The sequence below is a fragment of the Zea mays genome, chromosome 1, assembly GCF_902167145.1.
Source record: "Zea mays cultivar B73 chromosome 1, Zm-B73-REFERENCE-NAM-5.0, whole genome shotgun sequence".
NCBI classification, from domain to species: domain Eukaryota; kingdom Viridiplantae; phylum Streptophyta; class Magnoliopsida; order Poales; family Poaceae; genus Zea; species Zea mays.
The window spans coordinates 273,960,585-273,980,851 of NC_050096.1; the positions used below are offsets into that span (position 1 = coordinate 273,960,585).

Below are 20,267 nucleotides of genomic sequence, written 5' to 3' on the forward strand. Positions count from 1 at the left end.
TTATGTTACAAAAATATATCTTAATATTTTTGCCACTATTTTGATGGCTTAAGAAATTAATAAAAATTAACACTACAGATATAATATCATACAAAACATAATGAATAAAAATCCATAATGTATTTTTCTAGTACAAAATATGATGTCCTCTATCACTTCACAAATATTGAAACTAAAACACAAATTATGTAGAGAGAAATAAAAAAAAGGAAACTCCGTCAAGGTGTAAATTAGACCAACTTAAATAGTTAAGGGGATTAGTCAAAATTTGGATTGAGACAATTTGGACTTTTTTCTATTCTAAATTCTGATGTTTGATAATATGATAAAAACTGGTAGATTATTGTAGAAAAATTAAGTTAGGGATGTCTTTGTATGTCCATTTGTTTTTTATACTTGAAATTGGAATTGATTAATATGGCTCTACCTTTTTGAAATCGTGCTATGCTCATCACAGGGATGCTAAATTTCATATATGGTCAATATGCAATGTCCAGATCTGTTGTTGTTGTTGTTACTATTTTGCTTCATTACATGCAAACCTTGTTTGAAGTCGAAACATATATATAAGTCGTCCATGATACATGATAATGTGTTTATTCAGCATGGCGCCGTAGTTTCTTTATTTTTGTCATGGAGTGGAATAGAACGTGTGGGATTAATACTGCCATCTATTTATTTGCACTCAGATATGCACGGACGTTTATACTTTTCTACAGCATCGGATTGCATCTCCTTGTATCTACATTGCTCCTGTTTGTTTTAGCTTCTGGCAGCTTCTGGCCACCAAAAGCTGCTGCGGACTGCCAAACACTCAGCTTTTCAGCCAGCTTCTATAAAATTCGTTGGGGTAAAAACCATCCAAAATCAACATAAACACATAATCGGTTGAGTCGTTGTAATATTAGGAATCCGTCACTTTCTAGATCCTGAGCCCTATGAACAACTTTATCTTCCTCCACACATAATCGTAATGATACTCAGATTCTCTCCACAGCTAGATTCTCCCTACAGCCAGATTTTCAGAAAAGCTGGTCAGAAAAAAGCTGAACCAAACATGCCCTGTACAGAATGTGTGCTTTGAGCGCTATCTCAAGTAAGTGTGCATTGCTATAGCAATTTAAGTTGTTTCTTGCAAGCAAATTCCAAATGAGTTCCTGAGCATGGCTGACATGAATTATTTACACAGCACAACAACTCAGCATGACGAAATCATTCTGGACGCTGGCAGTCAGACACTATCGTCGCACATGCTTTAGGTCAAAGGTTAAGTTCCATATGACAGTGGAAAAAGAGGACCTCTGGGTTTTGATCTGTAGAATCTTTGCTTAGGATCATGACTGAGATTGCTACTAACTTGTTTGCTCTGTTCCCTTGAGCGCCTGTATATGTTTCTGTAGATAAAAAAAAGGAAGAAGATTCCAGTTTTGTTGTCAGGCGTGGGCGGGCAATGGGCTCTGAACTATATAGGAGTATACTGTTCTATTACTCAGGGGCGGACCGAGAGGGGGGCAAAGTAGGCCATGGCCCCCCCTCAATTTTCTCTCTCTCTTATATATCTAATATTTATTTAGTGTTAGTATAGAGAAAAATTAAAGTTTTAGGTCGGTTGAAGTTTTCTGTTTGTATAAGTATAACACTATCTCCAGCAGGTAGTGTAAAATAGGGGACACAGAACTGTAGATGATACTGTTTGTAGAATAAGATTTAAAAATAGAGGATAAGATAAGGAATCTGATAGAGATAGTCTAAGTTTCAATGGTATAATGAGATGATATTACACTGGTGTTAGTTTGTTATTGAAATTTTAGAACACGACCCTTGACCCATAAAATCAACCCGAGATCATCGGCCCATTAGAATCAACATACTAAATTCATAATATTCCTGTCCCATAAATGTATAATTCCCTTTTTTCAGTGTCGACCAACGACCCATGACACCGCTCCTCAATTCAATCGATCTAGAAACATTTTAACTATGACCCAGTCCCATTCTTATCGATACCGCCTGATCCCGTCCCATAGATGTATACTTCCCTTTCTTGGCACACCTATCCATCGAAGAGATCAATATTCGACAAGGTACACCCAATTTTTATTAGGCTAGTAAGAACTTAAGAGTATATTTACTTCTTTTATTTATTTTTTCTTTGAATTTATGTCGTGTATTGATATAAAACTTGAATTCAATGTAACACTGGTTTTTACGATCTTTTGCTTGATTTGTCATGTGAGTTTTTGGCCCCCCATGAATTTTCGTCCTGCGTCCGCCACTGCTATTACTAATTTACCATGTCGTCGATAAATGAAAGCACATTTGTCACAAAGGTATGCCATACCACGATAATATTGTCTATAGAGTGCAATGTGCCATGGGTCTCTAAACTTTTCCTCTACGTGTTTGTTCACTGATCACTGTCATCTTCTTGTGCTTGACTCTGGGCTGTGGCCCTCACCAGCGGCGGCAGCAGGGACCCAACAGGTCTGCCTCTGCCAAGCGGCGAACCGAAATATATTATTCTCTTCGTTTCTTTTTATTAGTCGCTGGATAGTACAAAATTGCACTATCTAGCGACTAATAAAAAGAAACGGAGGGAGTACTTGTGACCAGACCAGCAGATCGTCGTTTCGCTTGCGGCCACGGCCAATTGGTGCGGAAGCGGAAGGCACCAAACGCGGGGCAGCCATCGACGGCTGGCTGCCGAATAGCCAGCCGCAGCCTGCAAGCCTCTCGCAGACACGCGGCGTGGGGCCCGAGTGGTACAGTGATATTAGGGGGCCACCGGCCACGGCGCCACGCGGGAAGAACCACCAGTCGTGGCATGCGTCCCATGGGATCGATGCGGCCACGTCGCCGCGGGAGGAGCGGAAGGCCGTCGCCGTGGGATCCTCGAGTCGCCGTCGCCCGTCGGCGTGATCTGGCGTGCCTATCCGTCAGAGTTTTATTAGTATGGTGCCGCGAGGGGGGAAAATGGAGCATGAGCCGAAGAAGGTCCATTTTGCTTCATTACCATTGCTACGTACGTTGGCAGCACCGGCAAGTATATATATACTTGACATGATGTCACCCAACAGGTACCGTGCAGTCAAGTTACTCAGTTGGTTTGAAATAAAATAAAATAAAATAGCATTCAGGAATGTCGAACATATACTTGCAACTCGCGTTGCTATACTCCAAATGTTTCATGGTTTGCATTTATACATGCAGGAGAATAAATCCCTTTCTCCGGATAATTTACAGAGAACGAATCCGACCATTAAAAAACAAATGGCCGACCGAGCGTAGGAATGATCGACAACAAAGAGGAAAATACCTCTCTTGATGGTGACTACACGGCGTACTATCAACACCGACGAGTGAGATTTTTTTTCAGCCAAAGTTGGAACTATCATATTTCGCCAAATAAAAAGAGAGGAAAATATATGTGATGTTAAATATCACGTGCAAGATACTACTGTATAAGGCAAACAATAATAATGTTCCGGTTGCCTTTTGAAAAAAGAATATACGGCTCAAGTCTGTTCGATGTAGCTCCAACTCTAAAATAATAGGATCCATAGATGAATTAGAGTTTGTTAAAATTAATTTGTCTATGCACGTGTTAGAAAATCATTTAAAATACTAACAATTAATTGAATATCTTCATAGTACTCTGAAGAGACCTAGATGGCTAGAGTAATATGTTTCCTAGTTTTGCTCTTATGCTATTTCTTACTCAACCTAGTAGCTTGAGATAAATGTGTATGAAGAAGACAAGCTACTCAACGATTAAGACAAGCAATATCAGTTATACAAAGAGTAGATGAACCAGTATGAATCAACAAGTAAATGTAATTGCAAGAATAGTTTAGAGTGCAAATCACACGGGCAAGAGATGACATGATATTTATCCCCGAGGTTCGGTTGCTTGCTGACAACCTACATTCTCGTTACGGTGAGTCCAAACTAGATGATTGGCACGTTAATTGGTATAACAAGACAAGCCCACAATAAGTGTCGTAAGAATCACACTAGAGTGACACTCCAAGAAGCCACTATTTCACCATAGTTGCTCTTCACGGATATCCCATGAGGAATGAGCACAAGTGCCCCTCACAAAAATGATCAGAGCCTACAATAATCTCAATAGCTGCTCAATGATCCCTACAATTTTCGAGTCATCCAAGTGACGACAATCACCAAGAGTAATAAGAGTAGAACCGACCCAACTTCTTTTGTCTTATGTCTTGGACTCTTGCATTATCTTGATATGTCTTCTAAGGTCTTGCTTTGAGGTGTTGATCTCCTTGATCACCTCGTTGCCTTCGTCCAAATCATGTTGCATCCTTTGAAATAGAAACATAAACACTAGAGAAAACCATGTTAGTCCAAATGGTTATGTTGATAATCAAACACCAAAACCTTTAATCAAATGGGATGAGGTCCATTTACCTTACAATAGCACTAGTGTTTCTTGCAAAAGCAATGATGTGTTGATTCATAAGCATTGCTTAAATCCCTTATCTAAGTTAGAGGGGAACATATCAGGTGCAACCAAACCAACTGGTGCAGCCATGCAATCAAGGCACAAGAATGGAGGTGAGAGGACCTTCTTAAAAATATCCAAAGAGAGGTGGAAAGGTTGTTTTGAAAAAATGGTATTTTTTAAAGGTCCTCCCACCTCCATACTTGTGTCTTGGTTGCACCGATTACTTCAATTGGTTCGGTTGCACCTGATATGTTCCCAAGTTAGAGTAGAGAAACTGTATCAAGTAGAGGTAAATGACAAGAAACATCATTGACAAGACCGAGAGATACAAGATGAGGATCTCACTATAAGACTTCACTTAGGGTTGATTTAATGTGGGATTCAATAATAGTCCTAGAAATTGTGAAATAAGATGAGCGCAATCCATCTAAGGTGGGAGGTTTGGTGCAAATAATAGAGTCTTTTAGCTTTGTGTTTATCATGGAGATGATGTTGCAAATCCTCTGGATTACATATGAATTGTATATCATCTTGCAAAGGAAGGGTGAAAATATTGTTCAAGCTATGTCTATTGTTGATGTGATGACATGTTTGATTAATCTGAGAAGTAAAGGTTGGGACTCGTTGTTTGAAGAAACCAAAATTTTTTTGTTTGGAAAATTATATCCTAATAACAATTATGGAGGATGTGGTACCACAGTTTGTTCTATCAAGAAAAGGTGGGAGAAAAAAATATCAATCAAGAACATCATTTTCGTGTTGATACCTTCTATGCTGCTATAGATGCCATTACCACTGAGTTTGATCATCGCTTCAATGATACATCCTAGGATTTATTGGTTTGTTTTGCTTATCTTGACCCAAGAGACTCATTCTCGAAGTTTGATGTGGATAAGCTTGCCCGGCTTGTAGATATATATTGTGAGGACTTCTCTTTTGATGACCATAGGACAATAAAGGATCAATTAAAAACTTTCATTCATGTGTGAAGACTTGAAGAGTTCAACGTTTTTTATGGTCTTAGAAGCCTATGCAAAATTATGGTTGAACTTCAATGGCATATTGTTTTCCCATTGGTCTATCACTTTATTGAGTTGTCATTGTTATTACCGGTAGCGACAACAACAGTTGAAAGGGTCGTCTCGGCAATGAAGATCATCAAGACAGAGTTTTGCAATAATATGTCCGATGATTGGTTAAATGATTTAATGGTTTGTATTGAGAGGGATATATTCAAAGGACTTGACCTTAAGAAATTTTAAAAGGCAGTTCAAAAGAAGAAAGATAGACAAATGTAATTGCCTCTGTCTCCTAGACATAACTAGGTATATGTCTTGAGTACTACTATTGTTTTGTTTTAGATAATTTATCTAAATTCCAAAACTAACACATGCTTATTTTTGTTTGGAAGATTTTTATTGGTACATAGTCGATGGCTTTTGGTAACTTATGTCATTAGCAATGGTGAATTCATCTTTTTTTTGTTAAGGTTCCCTCAATGTTCTTTATTTATATTTGTTTGTTATGAAATACTTTAAATTGATACTTTATTTTAAATTGTTTGTTGTGAACTAGATTGTATACATATATGTACATTGATTTATATATGTATTCGTGTACAAAATCCATCATGCCTCAATTTTTGTGTGTCCTTTGCCACTAGGAGGAGCGGATACATGCCTCTGCCCACCCGGGCCAAGGGCCATTTTTTAAGACTATCTTCAGTAGATGATAGATGCTGTTTGACACTGTTTGCGGAGTAAAGTTTGAAATAAGGGATGAGATAGGGGATAGGATAGAGGCCTAACCTCCCTCAAAATATAAGAAAACCTTATGGTTAATCTATCTCGTTTTGATGCATTTATATAGTAAGTGTTTTAAATCTTAATTTATATTATCCTTGTTATATATTTGAAGTATTTGATATATGTTTTTCATTGTTGCAGTAGATTTTATTTTCGGACTTGAAATAGTTGATGAAGAAGAATAAAGATATCACATTACCATAATGTTTTTCCATATGTTATCTGTCTTTATGCTATATTGTCATGTAATTTTTGAGCTACGTTTTTTGGTGTGCTTTTCTTAGTCGGCCGGGAGCTTGAACAAATCTGGTTCCACCGTTGTATGTACGTGTTAAGGCTATTTTTAGTAGATCGTGTAAAATATGAGACAAAATACTGTAGATGGCGTTGTTTGACACTGTTTACATAGTGAAGTTTGAAATAGAAGATATGATAGGGGATGAGATAGGGGGACTGCGTGAGACAACCTAAATCAATAGAATTGCCATTTTAAAAATTTATACACTTAGTTATTTGGCAATTAAACATGTGTGTCCATTAGGTAATTTGGTCGGTTATTATGAAGTTGTTAGTCAAAATTGTAATTATGCTTCTAACGTTGTCTCCTAAATTTGGAGGTATCTCGTTCGGTATTTGGCTTATGATTCACATATATAAATATAAATATTGGCAGCTAATTCAAATGTACTAAACGTTCATGAGAGCGAACAACATCGAAGAAAATTCAACCTGTCCCATGCATTCTAAACCTCATCGCATGCGGCATGCCCGTAGAGGCAACAGGCAAGTGAGGGAGACGCAGTCTCAGAGAGAGTAGCAGCACCAGCACATGCACATGCGTCCACGTCATCATCCATACCATATGGGCCCCAATGGAAATCCAACGGCGTGACAAGCAGCCCAATAGCATTCCAGCCCATTCGATTCCCCGCGCCGCGCCAGCCAATCGGCTTCGAGATAAGCGTTTTTCCTGGACCCACCTCACGTGGTGCTCGCTCCTCCTCGAGCCACGCAGACCAAAAGCGCATTCAGGGGCCCCACATGCTCGCACGGCCGCACGCGATCAGGATGGTGGACGTCGCCAACCTGTGGGTCCGGGTTCTCGCGACAGAGTTCCCAATTTTTTTTTATAAACGAAAGGCCTTCCGAGCTCGCCCCCACACTGTTCCTGGTTTTGTTAAGCTCTCGCTTAACCTAACCGCCGGGAGCAGAAGTGTTCGACGAAATGACGAACGCCGGGGCGGCGACAGGCGCCGCGCTAGGCGCGCGCACGGCGCGGTCCTGCGATAGCTGCATGCGGCGGAGGGCGCGCTGGCACTGCCCCGCGGACAACGCGTTCCTGTGCCAGTCCTGCGACGTCTCCGTCCACTCGGCGAACCCGCTCGCGCGGCGCCACCACCGCGTCCGCCTCCCCTCGGCGTCCTGCTCGTCCCCACCGCGCGATCCCGACGCGCCGACGTGGCTCCACGGCCTCAAGCGACGGCCGCGCACGCCGCGGTCCAAGCCCGGGGGAAGCAATAAGCATGAGGCGGCGCCCAGCTCTATCGCCGCGGCCGCGTCGGCAGCGGTCCCCGACCTCGAGGCGGAGGCGGAGGCGGAGGCGGAGGAGTCCGGCTCCGGTATCCTGGGCGATAACGACGACGACCACGGGTTCCAGGACGACGACGAGAACCTTCTGTACTGCGTGCCGGTGTTCGATCCTATGCTCGCCGAGTTCTACAACCCCGTGGCCGACGAGGGGGAGCAGAAGCCGGCCTGCCTGATGCTGCCTCTCGTGGAAACATCGCCGGAGTTCGCCTCCGGCGGCTTGGCAGAGGCGGACGGGCTCTCCGGCTTCGACGTCCCGGACATGGATCTCGCTAGCTTCGCGGCGGACATGGAGAGCCTCCTCATGGGAGTCGACGACGGGTTTGACGATCTGGGTTTCTTGGACGAACAGAAGCCTCAGGTGAACGCGGACGTGGACTTGGAGGCCATGGCGGCGCCGGAGCCTGAACGAGAGGACAAGAAAAGGAAGCGGGACGGCTTTGATTATCTGGGTTTCTTGGACGAAGAGAAGCCACAGGTGAACGCGGACGTAGACTTGGAGGCCATGGTGGCGCCGGAGCCTGAACGAGAGGACAAGAAAAGGAAGCGAACAGATATGATACTCAAGCTGAACTACGAGGGCGTCATCGCCTCGTGGGTTCGTGACGGCGGATCACCGTGGTACCACGGCGAGCGTCCTCACCTCGACGATCCTTACGAGCTATGGTTGGAGTTCCCGGTAAGCACTACGGTTCAAACATGAGAGATGTACACATTTCTTTCATTGCCAGGCACTGTCTCTTGGGATAAATAAAGTGACCGGTTTCCTTCTGCCATATGGATCGCGTGCAGGCAACGGGGAGCCGGGGACTTTTCGGCGGCACCATGACAGCGGTGACCGGCGGCGAGCGTGAGGCACGGGTGTCGCGGTACAGGGAGAAGCGGCGGAGGCGGCTGTTCGCCAAGAAGATCCGGTACGAGGTGCGCAAGCTCAACGCCGAGAAACGGCCGCGGATGAAGGGCCGGTTCGTGAAGCGCACCACGCTCCCGCCGCTGCCGAGGCCGCCACCGCCGTCACAGCAGCAACAGAAGAAGAAGCAACTGCCACGCTCATTGCCACACGTGGGCATGGTGCTCGCGCCACCTCCAGGAGCGGACGGGCGCTTCCGGTTTTGAGTCTTTGAGATCACGCACGCAAGCACGGAAGGCTCGGTATCAGGACATCAGGTGCACAACGGAGGGATAGTGCACAAATGCACAAACTTGATCCTGACCTTCCATCTCCCAATGAACGGTCACCGCCAAAATTGCAAGAAGGCCCCTCCGCACCTCCTCCTCCTTTCATATATGTTTTGCGAAAACCCCCTCGGACGTGCTTCCTCTCTCCCCCAACGCTGCAAGGCAGCAGACACACGATGCCGCGAATCGGACTCAGGCAGAGCCACCGACCTCACCGTCCACGGCCTAGTCACCCTCGACGTCATCGTCCACCGCCCACACGCCGCCGACCGCCTTGACTAGTCACAGCTGTACGCAGGCTCTCCGCAGCGGCTGGTTGCAGCGCGCGCTGGTGCCCGTCACCGTGCCCGCCGGCACCAGCGCACAGGGCCGCGGCGCGCTCGCGCACATCTTCAGGCTCGCGATCAGCACCAATGGTGTGTTTGTGCTGATGAATGTTCGATAAAATGAGTTAAATAAGCACCATTCAGCTAACATTCAATGGTAAAATTTAGAACCAACATTGAACTAATATTGAAGCAAAATACAAAGCCAATTCAGCTATCATTCAAGCAATACTCAAAGCCAACATTCAGCTATACATCGGTGCATCATTCTCGCTCTGGTAGCATGTCCTTTCTACTCTAGTATTAAATTTGGGATGACGAATTAGCTTGGGCTCCCCACAAGATGCTCACTACTTTACGCCTCAAATCAGTGGCAGACGCAAGACGAGAATTCATGGGACCCAAAAACCCACATGACAAATCAAGCAAAAGATCGTAAAAACCAGTGTTGCATTTAATTCAAGTTATATATCAAAACACGATATAAATTCAAAGAAAAAATAAATGAACAAAAGAAGTAAACATAATAGCCTAATAAAAATTGGGTGTACCTTGTCGAATATTGATCTCTTCGATGGGCAGGTGTGCCGAGAAAGTGGTGGGTCAAGGGACGTCTCTAGTTGAGAGATGGGGCTCGTTGGTTCGACAAGCTCTGACCTCCAAGGACGGGTCACATCATCGCGACGAACGAAATCTGACCTATCGAGCAAGCTCGCTCATGAGGATGACGAGCGAGGCGGGGGCACCGGGAAGGGGTGGGGTTGTGTAGTGTCGCGACATAAGGAACGAGACATCGAAGCGGACTGGATCAGGCGGTGTCGATAAGAATGGGACTGGGTCATAGTCAAAATGTTCCTAGATCGATTGGATTGAGAAGCGGGGTCATGGGTCGTGGGTCGACACTTTAAAAGGAGAAGTATACATCTATGAGACGAGAATATTATGAATTTGATATGTTGAGTCTAATGGGCCGATGATCTTGGGTCGATTCTATGGGTCAAGGGTCGTGTTCTAAAATTTCAATAACAACCTAACACCAGTCTAATATTATCTCATTCTACCATTGAAACTTTAGGCTATCTCTATCAGATTCCATATCTTATCCTTTATTTTAAACTTTACTCTACAAACAGTGTCATCTACAGTCATGCATCCCCTATTTTACACCACCTGCTGGAGACAGTGTTATATTTATGCAAACAGAAAAACTTCAACCGACCTAAAACTTTAATTTTTCTATACTAACATTAAATGAACATTAGATATATAAGAGAGAAAATTAAGGGGGACATGGCCCACTTTGCCCCCCTCTCGGTCTGCCCCTGCCTCAAATATATCTATATGTAGTACTTGGCATCAACCTAGCTCGCGATAGACTGAGCATGGGGGCAGACCTGCTCTTTGATAACGTTCAGCTCCTCGTCACTCCGGCCGGTGGTGTATCCCTCGGTGATTACATCGGCACCAATCTCATCAAAATGGGAGACCATCTGCCCAAGGGCCAGACTGCCTCCTTGACAAATGCCCTAGTGACCATGCACTCCACATGGTCAGGAAGCCCCCGCAAAAGATCAACTAGAGACGCCTCGATCGATGGCAGGGTCGAGAGACGGGTGCACGCCGTGCCGGCAACCAAACGAAGCTCTCGGAGTTTGGCGCTCCTTTCTCACAGCAGGACGTCCACCTGGCGCGTTGCAGCGATGACGCTATCATGGGCGAGCAAGAGCTCGCGCGCTTTCCCCGCTGTCAATGTGTCACACCCAGTTCTAGAAGGTAAACCGAATGCGAACCATGTACGTGTCAGGATCAGAAATTCACGTACTCAACGATTACACAATTGGACATCATCACACAATGCTCAAAATAATAGCGGAAATAATTATAACTTTATTACATCATGATGTCCAAAACATTCACATAGTCATTAACTTAAACATAAATCAAAGTGTTGAACGAGACGCGGTAAGATAAGGCCTTCATAGGCAGCCGACTGGGAGTTTGCCGCTAGTCTAGATTAGAATTCCTTGAAGATCTGAAACTCCTAGAAATCCTTAGCATTTCCTTCATCTTCTCCTGAGCAATGGTTGCAATAGGGACAACCTGGTGTTTGGTGTTTAAGCAAGAGTGAGTACACATCAACGTACTCAACAAATGTCATGTTTGGTTGAAGTGAACTAGCTGTATGTGGGGTTAAGCTCAAAGCAGTTGCTTTTAGTTGGTCAGGTATTTATCATTAATAGAAGCCAAGTTTAATCACAAACCCAAGCTGATATTCCAAGTTTTATATACATATTGTACATATGTATATATATGAAGGATGTGATGTTGAGTATTTACTTTTCTAGGATTCAATATCCCATGGATGTGTATGGGTATACAGACATGGAAATGCTGAGAAGTGTAATGTACTTGCAATGATGCACCTACACTCAGGTAAGAAGGTGAGTTACCATAATGGGCTGCCTTGTGGTTAAAGTGTGGCAGCAGCGTCTATTCGTGGCTCGTCGCTTGATGAGGAGTTGGCCTCCATATAACAATATATGGAGTTTAAAGTGTGATAAACTATCATGTGTGTATTGCATCATGGGAAATGGGTTGTGATGGAATTTCTGCAGGTACACTAACCTCGAAAAATGTATGTGTAGCTGATGACTAGCAAAATACCGAGAGAGACGTAAGTATGCCACCGATATAAAACACTATTGCCACATTAGGTTGGTAAAACTTGTGAGGGCGGTTAGGACGAGCATGCATCCTGATTGTTGCATCGTGTTTGTCACCTATGCACCAAAATGCTTCTCTCACCTTTATTCCAATAATCGGTGGTTGTAGATAATGTGGTGTAATGTTGTATTATGAACTTCAATGAAATAGTTGTCCTCCGTTCTTTAGGTAATCTGTTTAGATGTTATATGTGTTTGCTCTTGTACCTGATGTGCCGATAGAATGTTGGTGGCTTGTTTGCATAAACCAAACTAGGCCATGTTCTCATTTAGTGAAATTGACCCAAATCTATATTAATATCTTGACTACTTGTCCTAGGTGTCATCTTATGTGAAGATCATTCTTTGCACAAGATATTTGAAATCTTATCAGTTGGACTAGGTTGTATCCTCATCCTTTCAATCTTTGAACTCGTAGGTACTCTAATCCATAGTTGTGTCATTTCTCCAAAATCCCTCCAAGTCTCCACACATGGGTAAGTTTGAATCTCCTGTTACTACTCCATGAACAAGCTTATGTAAATGGATGTTTAAATAATTACTTTGTTGGCCATAAGATGCACACGGGTTTAAAATAAGGATCTCGAATCTGTCTTATTGTTGTTTAATCTGTGACTCCTTTGTGGTCATATTTCCATCCTAAGCCATGCCTTTGTTCGATCCGTGCAAGCTAATGTCTCCATTCTACTCTGTCTCTTATTGAGGATTACATCATTTCTTTATCAACCTAACCTAGGGAAAGACATGTCTAATCGTTTTCTTGAGCTTTGATGCGTTTGATTCTCTCCTATCTCCCAAAGGCTTATCAATTTAATCTTATGATCGTTTCACCTCTATATCTAATCTTGAATTATTCATCGACCTTGTAATCTCTGCGATGGGCATAGAAATATGCTTGAGGCTGAAGTAACAGTCTCCCATCGTACTCCATCAACCAATTTAGGTGTTGGCCTTGTCTTGTTCATTTCATTGGGCCATGATTTATTTGGCTCTAATCATCCTTAGTTCTCACCTAACACTCCAAAACTTGTTAAGCAACTTCATCTCTTCACTAAGGCACTATATGCCATAATTACCCAAGGGTGAAATTCTTTTTTATTTTGAGCAACAATTAGTTTGCTAAGCAAACCATGTCCAAACAGCTTCAAACTTTACCCAAGAGATAATGGCCTGTTTGGTTCAGTTTTTTTCTGACCAGCTTTTTTGAAAATCTGGCTGTGGGGAGAATCTGGCTTTGGGGAGAATCTGAGTATCATTACGATTACGTGTGGAGGAAGATAAAGTTGTTAATAGGGCTCAGGATCTAGAAAGTGACGGATTACTACTATTACAACGACTCAACCGATTATGTCTTTATGTTGATTTTGGATGGTTTTTGCTCCAACGAATTTTATAGAAGCTGGCTGAAAAGCTGAGCGTTTGGTAGTCCGCAGCACCTTTTGGTGGCCAGAAGCTGCCAGAAGCCGAAACAAACAGGGCCAATATGTCCAAGATAAGCTCACAAATTTCCCTATAATTTTTAGTGTTATGTTTTTAAACACTCCCAGCACCCAAAATTAATCATGCTGACCAACATATCAATCTAACCTATCCATACAACATGCTAGCCAATGAGAGTAGCGAACTAGCTAACCACGACTAATTAAGACTCGGAAACCATGAAACGGCAGCGATCTCTGGTTTACACAAAACACCGGACAACTGGTGGCCAGAAACATTGCGCACAACACAATCTAAATCCTTTTTTTCTTCAATCCACCATGCATAAACACAGGATAAAGAGGGTGGTGCTAACTACGACCAACCACAACACACAAGAACAAACTCTCCGGACTCTCTCACAACTACGTACACACTCAACCAAGCAACCATACTAGCCATTGCTTACCACATATGTTCGCGCACAACCGGGAGAACGAGCCAGCGCTGCAGCGAGGTGGCGAGGATGAACATGAGGTAGATGGCCGATGGCAAGCCTACCGCAACACACAGAACGGGTAGGGAGACACTACAGTAAACTAACAAACATCCGACGGCCTCCTTATCTCCGACGGCTCTGTACGAGGCCGTCGGAGATAAGGTTATGTCCGACGGCCACAACCGGCGCTCGGAAATAGTGGTTATCTCCGACGGCCTCGTACAGAGCCGTCGGAGATAAGGCTTTTTAACGCGGATCCGACCCGCGCGCCTTTCATTTTCACCCGCGCGTCTGTTTCTCTGCCGCCGCCGCCGCCCCGCACAGCTCCATCGCCGCCCCGCTCGTGCTCCGTCGCCGCCCCGCCCATCGCCGCTGGAGATAAGGCGCCCCGTGCTCCGGCCGCCGCCGCCCCGTGCTCCGGCCCGTGCTCCGGCCCGTGCTCCGCCCCGTGCTCCGCCCCGTGCTCCGGCCGCCGCCCCGTTCGCCGGTCGTCGCCGCCCCGTGCTCCGGCCGCTGGCCCCGTGCGCCCGCCGCCCGCCCGTGCGCCCGTCGCCGGCCGGCTCCCCACGCCCGCTAAGTGAGTATACTTAATTAACAATTTTGTTTATTAAAATTGTATGCTTGTATTAATGTATTTGATTAGAATTGTATGCTTGTATTAATGTATTTGATTAGAATTGTATGTATGAATGCATTTGATTGTTTAGTTTGTTATGTCCGACGGCCAAAATTTGATTACGTAATTAAAGTAGCTTGTTTTAGTTTATTTAGTGGTACTTTAGATAATTTAAATTTTTAATTTCCGAGGGTAATTATTATGCCCTCGGAAATAAGGTCATTTTATATGATTTGTCATCTATAACAATGTTATTTCGTATGTAATATTGTATTGTGGTTTATTAGTTTAATTATTTAATAATGCACGATGATTATAGTTAATCATAGTGTATCGTAGTGTGAACAAACGAAACCTAGGCGTCACCCGTTTCGGCCCAACACACCTTACAAGCGACACATGTGAGGTATGTTGGGCCGGAATTGTCCCTTTATTGGACAGCCTCGGGGTGACCGACAGAGTCCGTGTTTATGACAAAAGCATGTGCTCCTGCTTAGTTTCGGCAGCATAACCTCTCTGTTCTCCAATTGCACCATTTTTAGGCGTGCGATTGGAGAACAGCGGGGTTATGCTGCCGAAATTTCGCACGACCACATGTCTTGTCATAAACACGGCCTCGTCGGTCACTCCTTGGTGGGTTTAGGACCTATCCTTTCCTACAGATGTAGGGGCGTGATTTCTTCGTAAAAACGGATGGTCCGTGCATTACTTATCTAATTAAGTTAACGTCTCGTATCTAGTATGGAGGAGAATCGTCGATGGATGTATGAAGGTTGGAAGAAAAGAGGTGCTCTATCAAGTGAGTGGGTGGCCAAGACTGATGCTTTTCTCGACCATGCTTTTGCTCGGTCAGAGACTGGAACCGATGTTAGGTGCCCTTGTAGCAAGTGTCGGAACATTAATTTCCTTGACAGGAGGACTATGTCGATACATATTTGCAAGAACGGTTATATGCCAGGCTATGAGGTGTGGGTGCACCACGGTGAGGACCCACCTCGTATTGTATCGGAAGTTCAGTCACATGAAGAGGAGGACTACGATAGGATGGAAGAGATGCTTGACGATGTACGCCATGAGTTTCTAACCGTCGATTCGGAGAACCCCGGTCAACCCACCGAGTTTGAGGATCCAGCTACACCTGAGGTTCAGAAGTTCTTCGAGCTCCTTAAAGCTGCCGAAGAGCCGTTGCATGAGCACACAAAAGTGACCGTCCTTGTATTTGTGACTCGGCTTATGGCTATTAAGTCTAAGTTTGCATTCTCAAACAACTGTTACAATAAACTTTTGAACTTGATCAGTGATGTACTTTCGGAGAATCACAAGATGCCAAAGGACATGTATTAGTCTAAAAAGCTGTTATCTGGCCTCGGTATGGACTACGAAAAAATCGATGTCTGTGAAAATAATTGTATGCTTTTCTGGAAGGAGACCGCAGGTGAGAAGAAGTGTACTGTATGTGGTGAGCGTAGATTCGTTGAGGTTGAAAACGACGATGGTTTGACCGTGACTACGAAGATTGCACGTAAGCAGCTTCGTTACATGCCTCTCATACCTCGGTTGAAACGTTTGACACATGAGGTGGCACAAAGAAGGGGTACGTGAGAATCCAAATGTCATGGTGCACCCAGCTGATACAGATGCATGGAAGGCACTAGATGCTTTTGATTCCAGCTTTGCTGATGAAGTGCGGAATGTCCGCTTCGGTTTGGCAACAGATGGTTTCTCGCCATTCAATCTAACTGCAACGTCGTACTCATGTTGGCCCGTCTTTGCTGTTCCATACAACCTTCCACCAGCTCTTTGCATGAAATATGAATTTATTTTCTTGTGTCTTATAATACCTGGTCCGGATCATCCTGGAACAAAGATCGATGTGATGATGAGACCCCTGATTGAAGAATTGAAAATTTTGTGGGAAGGAGTCGAGGCGTACGATTGTTACAAGAAACAGAAGTTCAACTTGAGAGCCGCGTTTTTATGGTCTATTCATGATTTTATGGCTTATGGTATCTTTGCTGGATGGAGTTGTCATGGGATTTTGACATGTCCTATATGCGTTGAAGACACTTTATGCTTTCGACTAAAGTTTGGTGGAAAGATATGTTACTTCGATTGCCATAGATGTTTTTTGCCAGAGGATCACCCGTTCAGGTTCGATAGGAACGCTTTTAAAAAGGACACGATTGTGACGAGGGGACCACCCAAGCGTCTAAGTGGTCCAGAGATTCTCGCGAGACTTAATGATTTGAAACTAAACGAACATGGAAATCGTTTTGAAGGTTATGTAACCGAGCATAATTGAACTCACAAATGTGGTCTATGGGAACTCCCTTATATGAAAGCCTTGATTCTAATGCATAACATTGATGTCATGCACCAGGAACGAAATATGGGTGAAAGCATTATCAACACTTGCATGAATATCACCGACAAAACAAAAGACAACCCTAAGGCAAGGAAAGACTTGGCCTTAATCTGTAGAAGACCAACTATGGAGATAGGAGAGAATCAGAAGAAGCCACGTGCTCCTTTCAGTATTAAACCTAAAAGGAAGAAACAATTGATGAAATGGTTGAAAACTTAAAGTTCCCAGATGGTTACGCCGCGGGCTTTAGAAGGTATGTGAATTTGAAGACGAGCAAGTTTTCTGGGTTGAAGAGTCATGACTACCACATAATAATGGAAAGACTCCTTCCTGTTATGTTTCGTGGTTTTGTAAAAAATGATGTCTGGAAAGCATTAGCGGAGCTAAGCTACTTTTATAGACATCTTTGTGCCAAAGAAATAAAGAAAGAGATGATGGAGAAGCTTGAGCAAGAAATACCGATTTTGGTATGCAAACTTGAAAAAATATTTCCACCAGGTTTCTTCAATCCGATGCAACATCTACTTGTTCACCTACCATACGAAGCTAAGGTAGGAGGTCCTGTGCAGTATAGATGGATGTATCACATCGAAAGGACACTAAAGAAGCTACGTGCAATGGTTGGTAATAAGAGACGAGTTGAAGGGTGCATCGCTGAAGAATTCAAATACAAAGAGATAGCATCGTTCACGGGCCTGTACTTTGTAGAGGAACACAATGTCAATGCCCATACGTTGCGGTATCATGTCGACGAGCCCCCTATTAGTGATATTGAAATTTTTCAATGGAGGGGCAAAACTGTAGGACCCAGCACAACATACTGTTTCACCAACGACGAATGGAAGACTGCTTTACTCTACATGTATAACAACATGGAAGAGATGAGTCAGTTTCTCCTGTAAGTGTAAACTTTATTTTAGTCATTGTCGCTAGAATTTTTGTTGTGATACTAAAAGGTTTGTTTCCTTGTACTAACAGGGAATTTGATTCTCAAAATTGCATCTCTGGCTGTGAACATGACCAGATTTGTCGAGAGGGAAAAGATGGGGGACTTAATTTCTTGTGTTGGTTTCGAGATTATGTAGATAAAAATGACAATATACACCCGGACCTTCGACAATTATCCCTAGGAGCAGTAACTGGCAGATGTTATGGTCGGTATGATGTCAATGGTTTTAGATTCCGTTCCACAAGGTTCGAAGATGATCATCCTCTAGCAGCCACGACAAACTCCGGAGTTGTAACTAGAGCTGTCGATGATGAAGGGAAGGTGACTAATTATTATGGAGTCATTAATGATATAATCGAGTACAAGTTTTTTGGAGATAAACAACTCAAAGTGGTGTTCTTCGATTGTGATTGGTTTTCTCCAAATACAACGCGAGAAAATCAATATGGCATGGTGGAAGTCAAACACAACGATAGATTAAAAGGCCACGACACTATAATCCTTGCCCACCAATGCGAGCAGGTGTATTATATGACATATCCATCTAATAAAAACGGTTTGGTTGATTGGAGGGTAGTGTACAAAGTTAATCCTCGTGAACGACTATATGCTCCTGGTGATGCTGGTTATGTTGAAAGTCAAATCGAGCAGGAAGTGGGGGCTGCTGAGATTTTCCAAGACGAAGAACTTACAAGCACGTTTAATGTACAAACTGAAATGTTGGAAGAATCTTTATTAGGCGATCAAAATGATGTAGAGGTTCCTCCAAAAAGAAAACGAGTGACGAGAAAGAAGAAAGCTACTTGGCGTCCATTAAATCGACGAAAGCAACTAGATCCTGATTTTGATTACGATTACGATTGACGAGTATGGATCATGATTTTATTGCATATTTTATGATTTTATTGCATATTTTATTATTTTATTGTCGATTTATGTACTAACTTGTTTTTGTTAAAATAGGATGTCAAAGAAAATGAAGTCTTTAGCTCGTAGTTTGCTTGGGTCGAGGAGTAGCTCGAGGAGCAGCTCGAGGGGTGAGGATTCAGTTTTTCAGGGCACAGGTTCTACCATGAGCAGACGGAGAGCGCTGGCAGAACATTTGCCTCCACAAGATGTAAGTTAGTTGTTAAATTACATTATTTGAGTTACTTAATATTGTATGATGTAAGTTATTTGTTTCATAGGATGCTGAAATTGAGGAACCAGTGGTAGAGGATCATGCAAGAGATGATGTTGAAGATGATGGTGGAGATAATGTGGGAGATGATGCTGGAGACGACGCTGGTGGGGATTCTGGGGCTGGTGGAGATTCTGCAGCTGGGTCTGGAACTTCTCGAGTTAAGAGAACGAGGAAGCTGCATTTTGTTGGACCACCTCCAGAGCTTCCACCCGAATCTCGGGTTTTGATAAAGCCTAGTGGAAAGTGAGTGACATATCTTTGCTTAAATGTTATTGAAAGTTATGTTTTAATTTCTACATTGATTTCTGTTTGCAGGACTTGGATCGACGACTCGTTCACAGGCACAGGACACTACAGGCAGGTGAACATGGTTCTTGGTAATCTTGTTCGTCTGCACTGGCCTGGTCTTGTGACTTTGCCTACTGGCGAGTCTGTCCCCGCCACCACTTGGGAGCATTATCGCTATGGTGTCTGTAGAACGTTTGGCAACACACAGGCACTAGTTTGGGATGCATTCTGGGTATGACTTGTTTATACTATTTTAGTTATTCCATATATGTTTGCTTTTATGATAACACTATGATTTTTGCAGAAACGGTACAAGTTGCCGGACGATGGATCATATGATATGAACGCTCGTTACGTGTTTGAGTATAACGCGAACGATGTCGTTGCAGATGCAATGTACTATGCACGAATTCAGGCTATAAAGGCATGGTACAGAGCAAATGCTGATGACCGACCGATGCCAAATACAAAGGCCGAGTGGTCATCAATTTACTTGACGGAGGAGCAATACCTAGAGGTAAACAGGTTGTTGCCTCTCATATCGCACGAAGCCATGTATTTGCTTGCTTTATTTAAAAAATTGCATGTAGGTGTCGGTGTCGTGGATGGCCACCTGATCAGACGGTTATCGGGCATTGTGCAGATGGTGGGCTTCCCCTGAGTTTCGTGCCATTTCCGAAAGGAACAGGGGAAACCGTGGAACTGAGTCGTTCCACAACTACGGCGGTGATGGTCATGTGCGCTTGGCTAAGCGAATGGTAAGTCTCAGTTTGTCGTAACTTTGAATTACATAGAAATGTGTCAATATAACTTTTATGTACAGGAAGTCAAATCCGGTCGTACGCCCACGGATGTGG

At 43.6% G+C, this 20,267-nt stretch overlaps 1 protein-coding gene across 1 annotated transcript; it reads left to right on the plus strand.

Annotated features, from left to right (window-relative positions):
- Nucleotides 1–7,434: 7,434 nt before the first annotated feature.
- Nucleotides 7,435–9,166, plus strand: LOC103643889 (zinc finger protein CONSTANS-LIKE 16). The gene is made up of 2 exons (XM_008667062.3): nucleotides 7,435–8,542; nucleotides 8,656–9,166. Exons 1-2 carry the CDS (start codon nucleotides 7,502–7,504, stop codon nucleotides 8,977–8,979), a joined length of 1,365 nt encoding a protein of 454 aa, XP_008665284.1. The 5' UTR covers nucleotides 7,435–7,501; the 3' UTR covers nucleotides 8,980–9,166.
- Nucleotides 9,167–20,267: the final 11,101 nt, after the last annotated feature.